General features: G+C 41.2%; 2 protein-coding genes across 20 annotated transcripts in view; one reads left to right on the plus strand and one right to left on the minus strand.

Moving 5' to 3' along the window:
• HECTD1 (HECT domain E3 ubiquitin protein ligase 1) overlaps positions 1-3098 on the plus strand; it is an 82525-nt gene extending 79427 nt beyond the window's left edge. For all 14 annotated transcript variants that reach the window (XM_087422884.1, XM_087422923.1, XM_087422905.1 and 11 more), the window contains 3 exons: positions 199-349; positions 1886-2030; positions 2138-3098. In XM_087422884.1, coding sequence (XP_087279010.1) covers positions 199-349; positions 1886-2030; positions 2138-2275 — 434 coding nt within the window. In that variant the 3' untranslated portion in view covers positions 2276-3098. The remainder of the gene's footprint in view (positions 1-198; positions 350-1885; positions 2031-2137) is intronic.
• Positions 3099-6050: 2952 nt separating this feature from the next.
• Positions 6051-19356, minus strand: part of AP4S1 (adaptor related protein complex 4 subunit sigma 1) — a 44736-nt gene continuing 31430 nt past the window's right edge. For 4 of the 6 annotated variants that reach the window (XM_087423037.1, XM_014780434.2, XM_087423032.1 and 1 more), the window contains 2 exons: positions 16916-16927; positions 6051-6548 (listed from right to left, as the gene is read on the minus strand). In XM_087423037.1, the coding sequence (XP_087279163.1) occupies positions 6420-6548; positions 16916-16927 (141 nt within the window). In that variant the 3' untranslated portion in view covers positions 6051-6419. The other 2 variants (XM_087423044.1, XM_087423041.1) reach the window with 2 other exon arrangements.

The raw sequence follows: 19356 nt of genomic DNA on the forward strand, positions 1-19356 counted from the left end.
TACTTAAAATCCTTAACTTAAAAACAGTTTTTATTTCAAGCTATTTTAATTTATATTTGTTTTTTCAAACATTTATTAATGTTTTATTCATCTGTCCATTTAGTTGATACTGGGTATTTCATTTGAAATTTGGTATTTTGAAATTGTAGATTAGAAACTGAGTTGTGTGGTTTTTTTTTTGCTGTGTGTCTAATGTAGATGGGTTTAATAAAGTTTTTCCAATGGAGAAATTAAGTTCCTTCAGCCATGAAGAAGTCCAAATGATTCTTTGTGGAAACCAGTCACCATCCTGGGCAGCAGAGGATATTATCAATTATACTGAACCTAAGTTGGGTTATACACGTGACAGGTATGTGTTGGTTATTTTCTAAAATTCACAAAATTGTCTATGTCCCCAAATCAAATGATGGATGATCTCTAAAGAACTATGACTCAGCGAATTACATTCATAAAGTAAGTGTTAAAGCAGTTAAGTCTCACCATTACCAAGAGGCATATCCATTAAAAAGGCTGAGTTTACATGAAAAGACAACTGAGTCTTGGCTGATGTTAAGATTCCTTTTCTCACTGTGTTTTAATTGTTCATTATTTTAAAAATTGGGTAAATTGTAAACCCTTAGGCTTTATTGCTTTTGTATTAACCTTTATTTTCAAATAATTTCAAATAAATTTCAAATAAATAATTTTAAACTTATAGAAAAGTTGAAGAATAGTTGAAAGAATTCCCATGTATATCCTTTACTCAGATTCACCAATATTTAACATTTTGTTGTATTTACTTTATATTATCTATTTATACACACACACTCTTTTTTCTGAACCATTTGAGAATATGTTGTATATATCGTGTCCTTTTACTCTGTAATAGTTTAGTGTACATTTCCTGAGAAAATGGATATTCTCCCATGTATGCACATTAGCTAGCGGATTCATGATGCCATACTATTAGCTAATAATCTATAGTCCCTATTCCAGTTTGATTGATTATTCCAGTAATGTCCTTAATAGCACTCCCCTTCACCCCCACATCCCTCATATCAGGAAACTGCATTCAGTTGTGATATGTTTTTAATCCGGAACAGTTCAGCTGTTTTTTCTTTTATACCACTAACATTTTTTAAGACTACAAGGCCTTGTATTACTTTTTTTTTAAAAGTTCACAAATTAACATAAATGAGAACATTATGAATTGAGAGTATTATGAATTATTTTAAACTTAACATTGTTTATAGAGCGTTTTTTTTTTAGTAAATTTTTATTAAGTGTAACAGAGAAGTGCACATATTGCATATTGCACAAAATGAACAAACGTGTATAATTGGTACCCAGAATAAGAAACAAGTCCAGAAGACCTCTTCCCCATCATGTTCTTTTCTACTCATTAAGTCACTATTCCTATTGATTAATTTTGCTTGCTTTTGAACTTTAATAAATGAAATCATGCAATATGTATTCTTTTAAGGTCTGGCTTCTCTTGGTTTAACATTATGCTTATGAAATTCATCTGCGTTGTGGCATATAGTGGCAGTTTATTTCACTAACGAAAATGGAGTATTTTAGATCCCCTTTGGTAATTTATCTGTATTTGGATGAATTATGCAAGTGCATCTTGAGCTTTTCTGATTTGCTGCCTGTGATGCATATTTGATCCCTGTGCTCCATCAGTGTTTCAGTTCTTACCATTTATAAGTACAAGACAGCCTTTGAAGATGTTTTTAAAGTAGCTTGTATCAGCTCATTTCATACTTACCCAAGAGGCTCTAGACAGTGCTGTTCTGACCTGTGGGTATTGTTTTTTGGGTTACTGCTGGCTTACAAAGTAGTGGTAGTGTTTTTCATTTAAATCAGCTGTCAAATCAATGTAACTATATTTGTCTTCTTTTAGTCCTGGTTTCCTGAGGTTCGTGAGGGTTTTATGTGGCATGTCTTCAGACGAAAGGAAAGCATTCTTGCAGTTTACCACTGGTTGTTCAACTCTACCCCCAGGTGGACTGGCTAACCTGCACCCCAGGCTCACGGTTGTACGCAAGGTACAAACTCTAGCTAATGGGGAATCCAAATGGAATTCAGTTACTTAAGGACTGAAAGAAATATTTAAAGTCATGGTCTTCTGTTACTTTCACTTTTCTTTCTGTAGGTTGATGCTACCGATGCAAGCTATCCATCAGTGAATACATGTGTGCATTATCTCAAGTTGCCAGAATATTCTTCAGAGGAGATCATGAGAGAGCGCCTGCTAGCTGCTACAATGGAGAAAGGCTTTCATCTCAATTGAGCTTTGAAGTGCAATGGGAGACATCATAGAGACTTTTAAAATACTAGTGAAACCTCTTGTGTTTGTGTGCAGAGAAGTATATGATCCTCCACGCTAATGACACTTGCCTTTTTTTCCACCATTAAGGCTTTAAGAACATGTGGAATAAGTTCGTTAGCTGCTAATGACAAAACAAACCCTTTAACTACCCAGCCAGCAAGTATATAGCACAGAACACTGTGTGTTGCTACAAGGGCTTATGTGACTGGAATAAGGTGGTCCTACTTGACTGTTCCAAAGAGCAGCTTCTCAGATCTTCAGTGTTCACTGGTAAATTTCTAACAGTGTATTTGTGTAAAGTTTGTCATTTCATACTTCATACACTACAGTTGCCATCACTGATCCCTGTTTTGCTGGCTTTTAAGCTACTTGGTCAAAAATCCTGCTTCCTTAAAACATAGAGTTAATGAGCATCTCAAGCTTTTTCTTTTCCTTTTTACTGATGCCTGCACTATCAGTGTATTCTAGCGTTCTCTCTTTTGTTTGGCATATAATCATGCACAACCATTTTATTTCTTTGAGGTGGGAGTATATTTTTATTTCCTAAATGTCATACTATATAAAGATCAAATTCTTAAGTGTGTTTGTGCAGCTCAAAAATAAAGATATATTAAGGGGGGGAAAACACTGGTCTAGATGCAAGGCACACTTAAACCAAGTTTTACTTTTGGTTGTATTTTCTTTGTATATTATAAACATTTATTTAACTTGTTGCAGTTTGAAGTAAAAAATTTCCAAAATGTATGCTCAACAATAATCATTAAAATGTTTGCAGCGTACAAAAGCGTGTCATGTGACTATTTCAGTGCAACCATCAGATCTAAGAGCTTAACCAGACACTTCTCATTTTGAACTATTGAGATTTAGTTTTTTGAAAATACTACACAAAGAATTGTAGTTTTCTATAGTAAATACACTTACCGAAATTGGAAATCTAGAAGAAATATACGTTCACATGCTTGTGATTCAACTGTTGTGTTCTGTCTTAAAGTATTCTTTAGCTAAAAATGGCCAGGTTATTTGTGTTAACTTTTTACACACCAGATCCGCTACTTACCATTGTATCTGCAGGGATGTGTAAGTCAGTCTAAGATCTAAGAATGATTTTTGAATGTTGTGTTAGTATGAAAAGAAACCACCAGGATATTGCTATTTCCTCGTTTTGAAGAAGGGCCTCTATTTTTATTTTCCAAATTCCTGTGATTTATCACATCTGTGCCTTTAGGGGAAAGAAATGTCACTAGGCCTGAGTTAGCCAAATGGCTTTCTTAGGAGTGAAAAGCATTGTTTGGAATTGCCCATTGGTTACCTGTTTAAAAGGTACATTTCCTTTCTACATTAGAAGAGATATCTCCCACTACAGTCAATCATTTGAGTACTGTTTTTATTCTCTGCATGAGAATGTTGTGACTATGTAATCAGAGGCAGCATTTTTGTTAGCTTCACAGTTCTCTGTGAGAATAAAAGTTAAAACATAATAGCAATATTTAAATGTATGACCTATGCTTTAATCCAAAAAATAGTGGTGGTGATTGTCTCAATAAAGTCATGGATGCAAGACTAAAACTTCGACTAGTGTTAGATCAAAATCCAGCTTATGTGTATAGTAGTGCCATTATTTGTCTAAAATGTCTGTCAGGAGCCAGCTTTTACTAAGAACAGTCTAGGACAGAGGTCAGCAAGATACAGCCTGCCACTGGTTTTTCTGTGGCCCATGCATGAGCTGAGCATGGTTTTAAAATTTTTAAGTGGTTGAAAAAAATCAAAATAACATTGTATGATGTGAAAATTTTATGAAAATTCAAATTTCAGTGTCCATAAATAAAGTTTTATTAGAATACAGCCATGTGGGCCGGCCCTGTGGCTTGGTGGTTAAGTGCTCGCGCTGCGATGCTGGTGGCCCGGGTTCGGATCCCGGGTGCGCATCGAGGCACCGCTTCTCCGTTCATCCTGAGGCCGAGTCCCACATGCAGCAACTAGAAGGATGTGCAGCTGCGACATACAACTATCCACTGGGGCTTTGGGGGGAAAAAATAAAATAAATAAAAATCTTTAAAAAAAAAAAGAATACAGCCATGCTCATTCATTTGTTGTGTTATCAATGGCTGTTTTTGCACTATAGTGGCAGAACTGAGTAGTTACAGCACAGACCATACGGTCCACAAAGCCTAAAATATTTACTGTTCTGGCCCTTGACAGAAACAGTTTGCTGAATCTGGTCTAGCACATTGCTACAGCAGGTAAAACTGATGAGTCTTATAAAATCAGTAACTGTTTGAAATGTCAGGAGTCTTCCTGCAGAAAGAAAAGTCCAAGAACAAGGTAAAGCTGACCAGTCTGATACACAGATTTCATGAGTGAAAATCACTCAAAGCTGGTAGTCTCAGTTCAGCAGTAAACCTGACATGAGATGACACAGCCTGCGAGAACAGACAGTCACATTACAGTTCACTTGGCAGGAGTCAAGTGTAAGGGACGTCTGCTAGGGTCTCCACGTATACTGGGTTCTGGAGTATTTTCTCCTGTGTTATCTTACCTCGTATTTTTTAATTGTTATTCTCTCAAGGTACTGAAATCTGTGCCAAGATGTTGTTCAAGTGCTATTTTGGTGTGACCCCAAAATTAATTTTATTCACTCCCTAGTTACTTCTGGTGTACCAGTTTCAGCAGTTACCTGAAGTGCTACTGATTAAGTGCTTCCCAACTAGGACAGTGTTTCCCAACTAATATGTCTCAGAAAGACCTCCAAAGCACTTTGATCAAGATGAGGCTTCCCCAGACCTGGGCTCCTTAATGCAAAGGGATCTATACACACATACCACTCACTGTTCCAGCAGGTCAGACGCCTCTCCTCTGCCTTCCTGAATGAGTCCAAAACAACTCAGGTTTGCTTTTTGAGTCCGTTATTGATTAGTTGTCTTTATAGATGCAAACTTTGAAATATGTGAGTAGATTTTAGAAACAAATGAAGTAAAGAATTTAAACAAAATCTCTCCCTCCACACACGAGAGAAAAAAATCAAACAGTACTGAAGGAATTATCAGTGCCTAGAATGTCCATTTACATTCTCTTTTGGAGGATAGAGTGTTTGTTGTAGATGAAAGAACTCTTGGAATTCTATAGGATGGCACAATATCTTAATGAACCAAGATTGTATTTCTGTTTCCTCTATTGCACCTGCCCTCCTACCCCTACATGCACATAAACACGCTTTTACTTAAGACAGTTCTGTATGCTCTACCATTGACGAGCAGCAAAAGCATATAGAAAGGTTTGGGAGGATCAGGGCATTGCTCTTCTATAGTGACTTAGCAGTTGTCTTTGCTTCAAGACATTCCAGGAGACGGGGCTGAAGGAATAAGAGGGTATGTGGAGAAGGATGCATTTCATGCCTACGTAAACGGATATTCTCTTGCATTCTATTTTTTAACTTTGAACTGAAGTAAATTTCATTTACAAAGTAAGACAAACCCTTTATGATATGGCATAACAGATAGTTGTAAGGGCTCTCTATTAACGTTTAACCATTCATTATTCGGTAGCAACATTCTCTATAGAGATAATTTCATGATGGCATTGTAATTGCCCAAGTGCCTGTAAAATAGATATCAGGCTTTTAGAAACTGGCAAATAAAATTTAATTCTGTAGTTTTCATTAGGTATACAGTATAGCAAAGTTTTGACTTTTTAAGGAAAAAGATGACATTCAGAAAACAATATTACTCAAAGTGCTATGTGTGTTTAACTGAATTTTAAAGTTTTATTGACTGATAGCTCCCACAGTTCCTTCCCAACCCATGCTGCTCTTCCTAAATTTAATTTGCAAAGGGAAGCAGAGACCAAAAAAGTTTCCTCCGTACTCAAAATGGGAAAAAATGATTATGGTTAGAAAATAAAACTTGCCTCTTAGATAAAATTTTTCTTTGTGTATCATATTTTAAAATACAGATTTGTTTTCCATTTAGGAACTGGGGAAAACACCTATTTAAAATGTCTTTTGCAATGTGTGGTCTTCCAGATTCTTTTGGGCTGCAGATGTTGAGAGGTATTCCGTGGTGTTTTCATTTCCTGTAAGTTGATGTTGTCTGGCAGAGCCTTGCACTATTCAGCTTTCTGACATCTTATCAAGAATTAGTAGAGGGGCAAGAATTCTTGCCCGATTCGTTTCCACAATGCAGCCATTTAACACCATCTCATCCAAAATGATGTGTACTTTATCCAAATTAAACATTATCTAGGATCATATTAAGGAAATTAGGTTTAGAGTTATAAAAATGTTAACATTCAGTAATAACTTATGACTTAGCCTGGAATCTTTCTTTTTTTTTTTTGTGAGGAAGATCAGCCCTGAGCTAACATCTATTGCCAATCCTCCTCCTTTTTTTCCCTTCTTCTCCCCAAAGCCCCAGTAGGTAGTTGTTTGTCACAGTTGTACATCCTTCTAATTGCTGTATGTGGGACGCGGCCTCAGCATGGCCGGAGAAGCGGTGCGTCGGTGCGCGCCTGGGATCCGAACCCGGGCCGCCAGTAGTGGAGCGTGCGCACTTAACCGCTAAGCCACGTGGCCGGCCCCAGCCTGGAATCTTTCCAGTGTAAATTAGTCTGAGCATGAAGGTGGTTGTCTTTTTTCTTTTTTTATAGAATTCCTGAAATTAAATTTAAAATTGTTGTCCATATTAGAAATTATTACTTTCATGTACACATACATACCTAGTTTCACCTCAGATAAGCTAACTGGACAATAGGCATAGAAATGGAACAGCTACACCTTTTAGCTAGAGAGAAGCCTAAGAGCTGGAGAATAAAGCAAGTGACATTTGTCAAGAGCATGACCTGACCTCAGTAACAATGTTGTCTTCCCAGACAATAACAACAACAGTAATAGCCGCAATTTATGAATACTCATCATGTTCCTGGCACTGTTTTGAATGTTTTACATATATTATTTCAGTCTTCTCTGTAACTCTGTGATGTGTCTGTTACATAGTATCCTCATTTTCCAAAGGAGCAAACAGGCTCAAGGCCACTGCCCAAGGTCACATGGCTAGTAATTGCCAGAGCTGGAATTCAAGCCCCAAGTTTGGGATTGACTGCTCTGCTCCAGACTCGTCAGGAGGGGCCTCAGGCTACTGAGTGTACACACCCTCCCTTCACCCTCAAACCTCCACCCAAAAACAAATGCCTTGACAACCTTGCATCTTAAGCGATCGTCTATGTCAGACAGGCTGAAGAAAAAAAAACCACGAGGAGAAATGAATGAAGAAGGCAAGGCAATGCTGACTCAGTTCCCAAGTAGATAAAAATTCTGAATTTCAAGAGAGTACCTCTTATAAATGGACAGTTCTAAAAATACTCATTTGAGAATTATGGAGCCACTTTAGCTTACTGATGTTCTTTTGTTCTTTTTGTTTATCTTTAATCATTTTATTGAGGTCACATTGGTCTATAACATTTTGTAAATTTCGGATGTACATCATCATCATTTCGGCTTCTGTATAGACTGCCTTGTGTTGACCACCAAAAGTCTAGTTTCCATCTGTCACCATACATATGTGCCCCTTTACTCCTTCTGCCCTCCCCGCAAGCTTACTGATGTTCTTATTGGAAAGTCAGTAGAGCGCAAGGGGGAAGAGGAAGCTATTGTTAGACTATGATGTCTAGCTAATGAGAAAGAGCCCAATTCTTCCCCCAGGAGCCCTTTCATTTGAGTACCTAACTTTTCTTCTGTGAAAGGAAAAAGGGAACTGGAATGAGACGGTGACAATGGTTGAATGTTTCTGAATTCTACACTTTTAATAGAATGGAAACCTTGAGTTTCCATCTCTATCTTAAGAGCACGATCGCGGCCAGCCTGGTGGTGTAGCGGTTAAATTCGCACGCTCCGCTTTGGCAGCCCGGGGTTCGAAGGTTTGGATCCTGGGTGCGGACAGACATGCCACTTGGCAAGCTATGCTGTGGCCTCCCACATATAAAGTGGAGGAAGATGGGCACGGATGTTAGCCCAGGGCCAATCTTCCTCAGCAAAAAGAGAAAGATTGGCAACAGATGTTAGCTCAGGCCTGATCTTCCTCACAAATAAATTAATTAATTAATTAAATTAGATAAAGAGCATGATCCTGGTCTGTTAAAAAAAACCAGCTGACAGACTGTTTTAAATAGACAAACTTCATTCAACAAATGAGTGATTAAATGCACTAGGGGAGTTCATAATTAAATAGTGAGTCTTTGTAAAGTGAATCATTACCACCTGATTTTTTTTCAGTAATTCCAGATGTTCAAGTCTATATTGTATTTGTGTAGTGAAGTACATCTAAAGAGAATGCAATAACCCCGTGAATGACTTTTAAGTTTCTGTTATGCTCTGCGTTAATATCTCATTAAGCTCTGTGCACGCAGTCCTCCAGCAGAATAAACTGTTTTTTAGGAGCCCATGGGAACTGTCCTTAAGTGACCCAGAAAAAAAGCTTAATACTGTCTTCCAATTATATAGATGATTGCTTTGTCCATGGCCAAATTCAGACTGGAATATTAGGCCCTTGACTCAATCCTGTTCACCAGACCTGGAAGCCAGAACTTAGAAGTCAAGATAAAGTGGGAATGACAGCCAGGTACAGAGAAAGGCAAGTTGGGGAGCACAGGTGGAGGCATGAAAACTGGCCTGTGGAATCCCCCTGTTGTATTCACCAAGGGCAATAAAAGCCTTAGTGCCTTTGAAAATGTTGGCTCATCCAAGATGATTTTCTTTGAGATAGAAGGGGATCTAAATCTATTCTACTTGAATTGGTTCAAGGATCAAGTTGTGTGGAAGACTGCTCCATCTTTGGCAAGTAGTAATTCAAATGTCCCCTTGAGGGCTGGCCCCGTGGCTTAGCGGTTAAGTGCGCACGCTCCGGTGCTGGTGGCCCGGGTTCGGATCCCGGGCGCGCACCGACGCACCGCTTCTCTGGCCATGCTGAGGCCGCGTCCCACATACAGCAACTAGAAGGATGTGCAGCTATGACATACAACTATCTACTGGGGCTTTGGAGGAAAAAAAAACAAAAAAGAGGAGGACTGGCAATAGATGTTAGCTCAGAGCCGGTCTTCCTCAGCAAAAAGAGGAGGATTAGCACGGATGTTAGCTCAGGGCTGATCTTCCTCACAAAAACAAAACAAAACAAAAAAAGTCCCTTGAACAACTGGCGTAGTGTTTTGAAATTCAGATTAGAATTTACTGCTGAATCTTATCAATCACTGACATCCTCACATTGCAAGGACGAGGTACTTCAGCAAGTCTGAATTTCCCAACATCCTGGAAACACAAGTTGCTCAGTGAGGTCATTCTGTACTGTGGGCATGTGACTGCCTGTCTATCTGGGTATCTGGCTCAAACCCCTAATAATCATGCAGCTTTCTGGCACTAAATAGGGAAACCACAGACCAAATCTAATGTGAGGCAAAAGCCTGAAAGCTGATTTCCCCCTGGAATCATGTGATTCCTCTAAAATAAGAATCCAGCTGTTCACATCTCGATTTGGTTTATGAGCAACTTGTGCACAGTGATGAAGCCAAGAGTAACGGCATTTGGGCTGGATGCCAGGTGAGCAAGGACCAAAAACTACCCTATATGCCAAGCCACATGGCCATAAACACGGGCAAACACACTTCACCCCTGACTTCTGGAATAGGAGGGAGCAAGAAAGGCCCAGGCTGTTGGTCTGTTCGTGTGGCGAGCTGAGAATGACTGTTTCAAGAAGGTCCTAACTTTAGGCCTATACTGAACTGATTGACTTAAAGATCCTTAAGGCGACTTGCTTCCCCTCATGGGCACCCTCAAGTTGGAGCTGATATGAACTAGAAATAGCCTCCCAAAGAGCAGATTCATAAAGCCCCACTTTCACCCAACTCTGAAACCTAAGAGCCTCTCTGAATTTCTATGTAATGTGGATTTGAGTTGAACATCTTAGGGCCCCACTAATATTAATGCCACTGAAATCAATTTTTTAATTAAAGTGATTGAAATATTTCTGGTTCCTACATTGGAGTTTTGATCTCTGGCTCATAAAACACTTTTTCAACATGGCATTTTACCATCACCGTGGTGGATTAGTTATCCTTTACTGAGAGAAAACTAAGCAGGACAGCACATTCAAAGGGGACCTCAAAAGCAATTCCAAGGCAGAGCCCAGCCTAGAAATGAAGATTTCTAAAGATTTTTTTTATTTATTCAGTTTTTTCCCCCCAAAGCCCCAGTAGATAGTTGTATGTCATAGGTTCACATCCTCCTAGTTGCTGTACGTGGGACTCGGCCTCACGTTGGACGGAGAAGTGGTGCCTCGGGGCGCTCCCGGGATCCGAACCCGGGCCGCCAGCATCAGAGCGCACACACTTAACCGCTAAGCCACGGAGCCGGCCCGAAATGAAGATTTCTAACTCTCGATTTTGGTCTCAGATCCTTGTCTTCTTCTCTGATTTTTTATTTTTTTAGGATCCTAGCTAAGCAAAGTTCTTTAATACACTAAGTAGGGTGGGAAAAATTTGCTCTCATTATTTATACTTTAATTCAATTTCCCATGAAATTAGATAAGCTGCCAAGGGCCACTGTTCACAGTTCCCACAGGAAATTGAATCCTGTTGTATAGAAGACTATCCTCATGAAGATTCTGCATAGTCCTGGATATACTCACCTTGTAACACAATCTTCTGTGCTTTTCAGGCTTAGCCTCGTCTCTTGTTAATTAGGCCACTGGAACGGAGTATATGTTTTTTTTAAAGTAGGTTTTCCTTAAAGACCCATTCATATTCTGAGAGCAATGAGACATCCAAGTGTAATTTTTTTTTAAAGTTTATGTAGGCTTATGTAAAATTACACAAATATGACAGTCAGCACTGGGTCAGACGAGCGTGTCATTTCTCTTGTTTTTTTCCCCTAACTCTGTTGCTTTTCACAACTTGCTGTCACTATTCCTGAGAAAAAGAGAACCCAGAAGCGTGGAACAAAAGGAACATTAGCGGATGGATATGGCACCTAAAGGACTCAGAGAACACATTTAAAGGAAATTGAGAGCTGGCTAAGGCTAGTGGGAGCCAACAAAGACTGGAAGGTAGAATGGTTTAATCTGGAACATTCACATCCGTTTCCCAGGTGAATGGCTGACTCCCTTGGGGACTGTTCAGAATTCTGAGACTCACGACAGCACTGACTAGGACTCCCCTGTTGGAGAGAGCCCTGGCCCCTCGTCCCTCAGTGCCTGCTCTTCCTGAAGACTGGACTAGCTGCACACATTCCCTCGGGCCCACGGGCCGGCTCTCACTCCTTGCAGCCCTGCTTTCAATTTACGCCCTTTCAAAAGGAAAAAAAGATGTTTAGAAATCTCAATGTGAGCTCCACTTTTGGAAAGCATGCTCTTATCAAGACATTCAGATATTCTCTTTAAGATTTTCCATCATTTCTTGGGGCCGGCCCCGTGGCTTAGCGGTTAAGTGTGTGCACTCCGCTGCTGGCGGCCCGGGGTTCGGATCCCGGGTGCGCAACGACGCACCGCTGTCAGGCCACACTGAGGCCGCGTCCCATATAAAGTAGAGAAAGATGGGCATGGATGTTAGCCCAGGGCCAGTCTTCCTCAGCAAAAAAAGAGGAGAATTGGCATGGAATGTTAGCTCAGGGCTGATCTTCCTCACAAAAAAAAAAAAAAAAGATTTTCCATCATTTCTGACTCCTCCAACCAAAGATGGGTGTTCTGTAAACACCTTCCCTAATTGGGGAAAAAGCTTTGACAACACCAGGACAGCACAGTAACAGGCATGTTATAAATGCTTTGTTAGAGATTAAATTGCCACGATCTACTCCATATGATTATGAGTATTTAAAAAATGTGTCGAGTTTAATCTCATATCTAATTTACAGACTTAAAAGTTAAGGGCCCTGGAAACACAGAGACTGGCACCAGCTCTGCCCCCACAGTAGCCCTATGCATTGGGACACATGACAGAACCTCTCTGGGCCTTGGCTTCTTCATCTAAAGAGTGAGGTTTTCACCTGATGATTCTGTAGGTTTCTCCCACCTGCAAAGTAATCAAATGACACTAAAAGTAACCTTCAGGGAGAGAGGAGCTAGTTTACTACTTTCTGATATTATCAAGCCATTCCTGATGTAATCACATGTTCTATCAGACCTCAGAAGAAATCTTTTTGTGATGATTTAATTATTATAACTTTGTGAGAGAATATCGAGAAAATCTCAGTTTATTTAGAAGCTGCTACTACAGTGTTGGCTGGCTTCCCTGGAGAATTTCTTTATTCTTGCCAGTATTTCCATAGCCCCTAGTTGAACAAGTACTCTTGTTATTTCTCATAAGTCCAGCTGAAATGATCTCCTACTTGGAGAAGCCCTATTCTGGTGTCTGGACCTCTGAAGGTGTTTGGGATTTAGGAAGGTAATGAAGGAAGGAGAGCCCTGGGTCTGATCAGAGCCCGACTGCCAATGTTGGTGGTGCTGATTCCTGTTGCCTGGGCGCCTTCGTCCCTCGGGGGAGCACCATGCTGAATAACTAGCTGAGCCACAGAGAGCACAAGCAGGATGGAGGCCCTTCCTACTCCCCCTCCCTCAACTGCAGTAAAGAGGGCATGAATCAGGCTACTTTCACATCACCCACATGAGCTTTAAGGTTCTAGAATTAATTGCTCAGGCTTTTGGCTTTAGGGACTTATAAAATAAAAACGTGAATGTTTTCTAAAGATTTCTTTTTAAAAGATATTTTTGAATCAAGTAAGCATTCTGGATTATAAGCCTACCCTGTATTTGTGGGGGAGGGGACACAAGACTATGAATAGGGACCATAGCCTGCTCCCCACTTCTCTTCCCAAGCATGCGTGTGGGATACCCCAGTTACCATCCCAGCCTCTCAATCATTCTTGCCCCCAGTCCTGGGGTGCGGGTTGGAGGAGGAGAGGTTTGCACAGGCCCTAGCAGCAGGCTCTGGGATGTCTGGGCACCCAGTAAATTCTGGGGACCAAGGTAGCTGGAAGGTGGTCACGAAGTGGATGGGGGGCCCTGCAGGCTCTGGGTAAGCGTCCTAACCCCATGGAGAGCTGGAGTAGGGCCCTCTAAAGCACAGGGCCCAGGAAACAGCCTGGTTGTCCAGGTCTAGAGGCAGTACTGCTGCATTCCATTCTGGCCAAAATAAAGCAAGTCTTTAAGCCTCTTTAAATACCAAAAAGCCTGTTGAGGTTTTCTGCACCTTCACACACAGAGCAGGCGTGCACTGAGTCGAGGAGGAGCTGGGCATCTCCCCCCTACGGCACTGTTCGCTGGCGCCATCCCTTGACTGTTTAGCAGGAGGGGGTGGAGACAGCTCCTTGGAATTATGAATTGTCAGCAAACCTGGGACTCCAGAGCTGAGCACATTTTGGGAAGCTCATCAGCTGGCTCCTAAAAACCATCTTAATCACAAAATTTGAAGTCCTCAGTAAGTCTACCAAAGTGTGTGACAGGGTAGCCCTTCCCTGGAGAAGCAGGGCCTCATCAGTCCTCCGGCAACACGTCAGCCCAGTGGGTGAAGTGGCAGGTGAAGGGTGTACAGGAGCCTATTCACAGCATGTGGATGATTTAGGTCATTGACGTGCTTGGTCCCAAGGGCGCAGTCAGCCCCACCTGACACCACTGCACCAGAGTTTCCACCCAGAAGCGTTTTCAACAAGCCAGAATTCCTGTCCTGATTTCTTGTGCTTAGGTCATTTCTTTTTAAAATCCCATCTGTCTTGCTCTGTGATGTTAGTCTTACTAGAAGTAGAACAAGCCCATGCTAGGGAGAAATGTAAATGGTGCATTTTATTTCTCAAAGTCTAACTGTGCAGGCTCTGGAAAACTGCCCATTCTGAAAAGGCTCCAGGGTGGTAAAGCTTCTGGAGGATAAGACTACGCGTAAAGGGCTTCTTGGGAATTCCATGAGGTTTTGACTTCCCTCCTCCTGTTGCTGCATCAAAACCGAGCCGTAAATTGTGTCTCTTCCATATGGGCTGACAAGGAGGGCTTTCTTAAGCCTGGGCAACACAAAGAAGATTATGTGCTCTGAGTGTTGGGAGAACCAGCTCCAGGTTACAGTTCTATCAGTTGCTTGTTTTCAACTTTGCAAGGCCTAAGAAAGCTTTGCTGGCAGAGCAGACCTGAACAAGGTTAACTGTTCCAGCAGCTTCCTGGTTACCTGCTACCAGAGTGGGGATGCAGGAGGTCTGTGTCCCTGTACAGAGGAGGCAGGACACTGAGGCTGCACCTCTAAAAGGCTCCCTTGTCTTACTGCTATGTAAGTGGTGTGTGGAGGTCCTCCCTGGACACATGATAGTTAAAAAAGAACTAAGTATGAGGCCCAAGGGTTTTTAATTTGATGTTTTTCAGATGGCTGAGGGTGGAAACCCTTTAAGATGGCCAAGAGATGCCCTGCACGCCACCTGCTCTACCTGCAGACCCCCAGGGGTCCATGTGAAATTACACCTAGAGCAAAGACAGACACTTCCAGGTCTGGAGAGGTTCAGTTCCTTTCTCTACATGATGCAAAATCCCTAATCTGTCTGATGGAAATGCCTAAGTAATTCCTCAGGATAGTAAATAGATAAGTCGGTCAGAGAGGAAGGAAAGGCAAAAATGAAACCAAATAAAACGAGGAGAAAAGATTGTGTGCCTTGGTGTGGAAATTAAATTCAAACCAGAATGCTGGAGCCCATTACACAGACCTATGCTAAACAGCAGAGGAATACAAAGAGAAATAAACCCATCTCTACTTCTAGCAAACATCTAGTCAACATGTAAGACACACTCCGAATACAACTAGTCCAACTATACTACATATCCCGTTATATCTGATGCCCTTTAATTCTGTGAATATCTAGACCTGTAAGACTCTCTCCCCTGTTCTGGGTGGAGGTAACTCAGCTCAGTTACCTAGAGTCATGGCAACATCAAATATTAAGGCTGGGAGGGTGTTAAGGCTCTTCTCGTCTAATTCTATCATTGTGAGATGAGGGGGTTGAGTGTCTTGTCCAACACACACAGCTGGTGGCAGGACCGAAGGCAGAACTTGGGTTTCTGGTTCCCAGTGAAGTGTCTATTAGCTTTTGCTATCTTCCTGATGACTTTTTAAATCAAAAGGTATTTTTCTTATTCCCCTGAACAAGAAGGAATAGATTTATTTTGAATTGCTTTAAAGAGCTTAGTTAAAATGGAAGGTTACATGCTGAATAAAAATCCATCCTAATATGCAGCCTAGTCTTGGGTCTCTTAGGTCAAAGGGATCACAGATTTAGGTCACTCACCACTAGAGGGCACTCAGATCTGCCCAGTTAATTTAAAGAGGCATCCACATGCAGCCTGCAAACAAAGTTTATCAAACATGATGACGTCTTCTTTGAGTATAGTAAAAGGTAAATGGCCATTTCCCAGAATATACTGGCTCTCGCATACGTGTCTAATATACACACATATTAGGGTATATATCTATACATATACATAAACATGTTATTAATAATCTATATTTATCATATATTACATATATTTTATGTATATATTTGTTATAATTAATGTTACTATTTTAGATTCAATCCTGATATTTTCTCAAACGAGTCTTTTATTTATTGCTTTCAAGTGGCAAGCAGATGTTTGAAGTAAATACGAACTTAAAAATCAACTTGCCTCTGGAGCACTCACACAATGCCCAGCGGGCTCCTGCCCAAATCCACAGGCCTGCAGTATTCTACGCAAATCACGCTTGTTGCTGGGGCCCTTGGATACTCTGATTTAAAAGGGAGAAGAAAGAGAAGAAAAGGAGAGCTTTCTCTGCTATAAAAGGAATTGAATACAAGCCAGGCAACTTAACTCTCCAGTTTATCATCCCCGAAGGCCTTATTCTGATCACATGGGGAATTTCTGGAGATTTATACCTGGAGCCATGATAATCCATTCTCTCTAGGAGGACCAAGTGGTTTCTGGCTGTGTTATTTAAATTCTGAAAAGGTCTATTCCATATGCTCAAAAGAAGTTAAATTAATATATAAGCTATTATTTTTTTATTATTTTTTTGTGAGGAAGATCAGCCCTGAGCTAACATCCATGCCAATCCTCCTCTTTTTGCCGAGGAAGGCTGGCTCTGAGCTAACATCTATTGCCAATCCTCCTCCTTTTTTTCCCCCCAAAGCCCCAGTAGATAGTTGTATGTCATAGTTGCACATCCTTCTAGTTGCTGTATGTGGGACGCGGCCTCAGCATGGCCGGAGAAGCAGTGCGCTGGTGCCCGTCCGGATCTGAACCCGGGACAGTAGCGGAGCGCGCGCACTTAACCGCTAAGCCATGGGGCCAGCCCCTATAAGCTATTACTAACTATTACCTAGCATTGCTCTGTCTGAAAAATACAAGAATCTGAATAAGAATTGTCTTTAAAAAAGGGCGGGGGGCGCGGTTCTGCAGCACACCTGTGCCTCTGGCTGTCTTGTTAGAGTTGTTGCTGATGAGCAGTCTGGATTCTGGATTCTGCTGAATGGTTTTCCTACCCCATGGTACTTACCTGATAGGACTAGCCTGTGCCTTGCCAAATACTGTGGAAAATTTGGCTCACAGCCTTGAAAAAGGATACATCTAATTCACTCTGGAAAAGAGAAGAGAGTACAAAGATGAGAAGGAGATTGCGGACACAAGGCACCTCGCAGAGTCAGTGGCAAGCCTGGCCGCAGGTGGGAGAGGCTGCTCCGTATGAAGAGGCCTGAGAGCGGGAAGGCCCTGAGTTTGGGATTGTGATTAAAAAAAAAAATAGGCTGCAGGTTAGAGGAATTTTACAGGCCAGAACAATTTATCTTTAGAACACAGAGGGAATAAACTAACTCAACCATTACAGATGATAGGTGATTTGGTACGTGTATCAAAAACCTTAATAATATGCATACCCTTTGAATCCATCAATTTTATTTCTAGAAGTTTATTCTAAGGAAATAATTAGATAATGCCACAACGATGTGTGATAGGATGTTCAGAGTAATGTTTATAGTGGCAAATTATTGAAAACAAGCTAAGTGTCTATCGAAGGGGGACTAGTTAAATAAATTACAGCAGATCCACAAATAAGGATGTAGATATATAAGTATTGACCATCGTTAAGTAAAAAAGCAAGTTATAAAATGGCATACACAGTATTATCCCATGTATATACACATAGAGAGGGATAGATGTAGACATAGATAGATATAGACAGATGTATAAAGCCTAGAGGAAAGGTAGCTAACAGTGTGCATCAATAAGTGATGGGCTTACTCATGCTCTTCTCCCCTTTCTTTTTGCTTATGTGTATTTTTAGTTTTTTTCAATGAACATAGATATTTAAGTCATGAAAAAGTCACAGAGGGAGAAAAAATTAAACAGAGTTAAACTGACATTTGAAAGGACTTAAGCTTTGTCAGGGGTGGCCCTGACAGCCCTGATCCCACTTCCTCAACAGCAAGAGGCCTCTTCTCTTGCAAAACTGCATCCTCTGATGCTGAGATGCCTCTTTTAGCCCAGACAGCGTGAGGCTGATCTCCAAATTTAAGATCTGGAAACTCTAAGATTAAAAATAGCCCCAGAAAGAATGTTTAAAACTCACAAACCTAAAAATAAATCTTAGATGACAAGGCATTCTCCACGAGTGGGACAAATTCTATTTTCTTTCCCATGGTACTATTTTCCCTCCTCTTTCTCTTCTTTTTGCTATTGTCATCTGAAACCAGGTCATCCCTTAGTACTGTCCAAGTCCTGTATAATCCCTCAGTTTAAATTAAATTCTAATCTTTACTTCTGTGGTTATGTGGTCACTGACTCTCTCCCTAGAATTACAGCTAGAATTCAGCAAGCTGCTATTTATTCTCAGTTACCAAATATAATAATAATAATTTTAGAAACCTTAGCAATGATGGTGCTTGTACCCACTCTTTATTCTTCCAGGTTTAAAATATTGCTATTTTGTGAAATTATATTCTTCTTAATAGGTGTTGCCTTAAAGTGGCTAATCATGGCCAGCTCTGAATCACAGATGCTGACTTGGAACCAGCCTTTTTTTTTTTTTTTTAAAGATTTTATTTATTTATTTTTTTCCCCCCAAAGCCCCAGTAGATAGTTGTATGTCACAGCTGCACATCCTTCTAGTTGCTGTATGTGGGACGCGGCCTAAGCATAGCCGGAGAAGTGGCGTGTCGGTGCGCGCCCGGGATCCGAACCCGGGCCGCCAGCAGCAGAGCGCGAGCACTTAACCGCTAAGCCACGGGGCCGGCCCGGAACCAGCCTGTCTTAAGAGAGTGTCGTTAGGAGAGAAACAGAAGCCAGAGCTATGCTGTTGAATATGGTGACCACAGCCTCATGTGGCGATTTAATGTTAAATTAATTAAAATGAAATAAAATTAAAATTTCGACTCCTCATTTACACTAATCACATTTCAAGTGTTCAAGAGGCACATGTGGCTAGTGTCTACCGTATTGGCTGGCACAGGTATAGAACATTTCTATCACTGCAGAAAGTTCCATTGGACAGTGCTGGTATATGGTGCTCTCTCCAAGCGATCAATACAAAGGTGGATTTTTTGTGTGTGTGTGAGGAAGATCAGCCCTGAGCTAACATCCATGCCAATCCTCCTCTTTTTTTTTGCTGAGGGTGACCAGCCCTGAGCTAACATCTATTGCCAATCCTCCTTCTTTTTTTTCCCTTTTTATCCCCAAAGGCCCAGTAGGTAGTTGTACGTCATAGTTGTACATCCTTCTAGTTGCTGTACGTGGGATGCGGCCTCAGCATGGCCGGACAAGCAGTGTGTGGGTGCGTGCCCAGGATCCTAACCCAGGCCGCCAGTAGCAGAGTGCGTGCACTTAACCGCTAAGCCGCGGGGCCAGCCCCACAAAGATGGATTTTAAAGCCGGTGTCAGTGTCCCCTGTCCCCTCAAGGCCAGTGTGTGGAACAGCTGACCTCTTGCCCTCTTTCAGCTCTGGAGGGCACCAACCCCTTCCTAACTAGATGCACTACCACGTTGTAGGCCACTAGGCAGCTTTCCAACTCCTGA

Source organism: Ceratotherium simum, chromosome 3 (genome assembly GCF_057802395.1).
Source record: "Ceratotherium simum simum isolate JZ-2026a chromosome 3, ASM5780239v1, whole genome shotgun sequence".
In the NCBI taxonomy this organism is placed as follows: domain Eukaryota; kingdom Metazoa; phylum Chordata; class Mammalia; order Perissodactyla; family Rhinocerotidae; genus Ceratotherium; species Ceratotherium simum.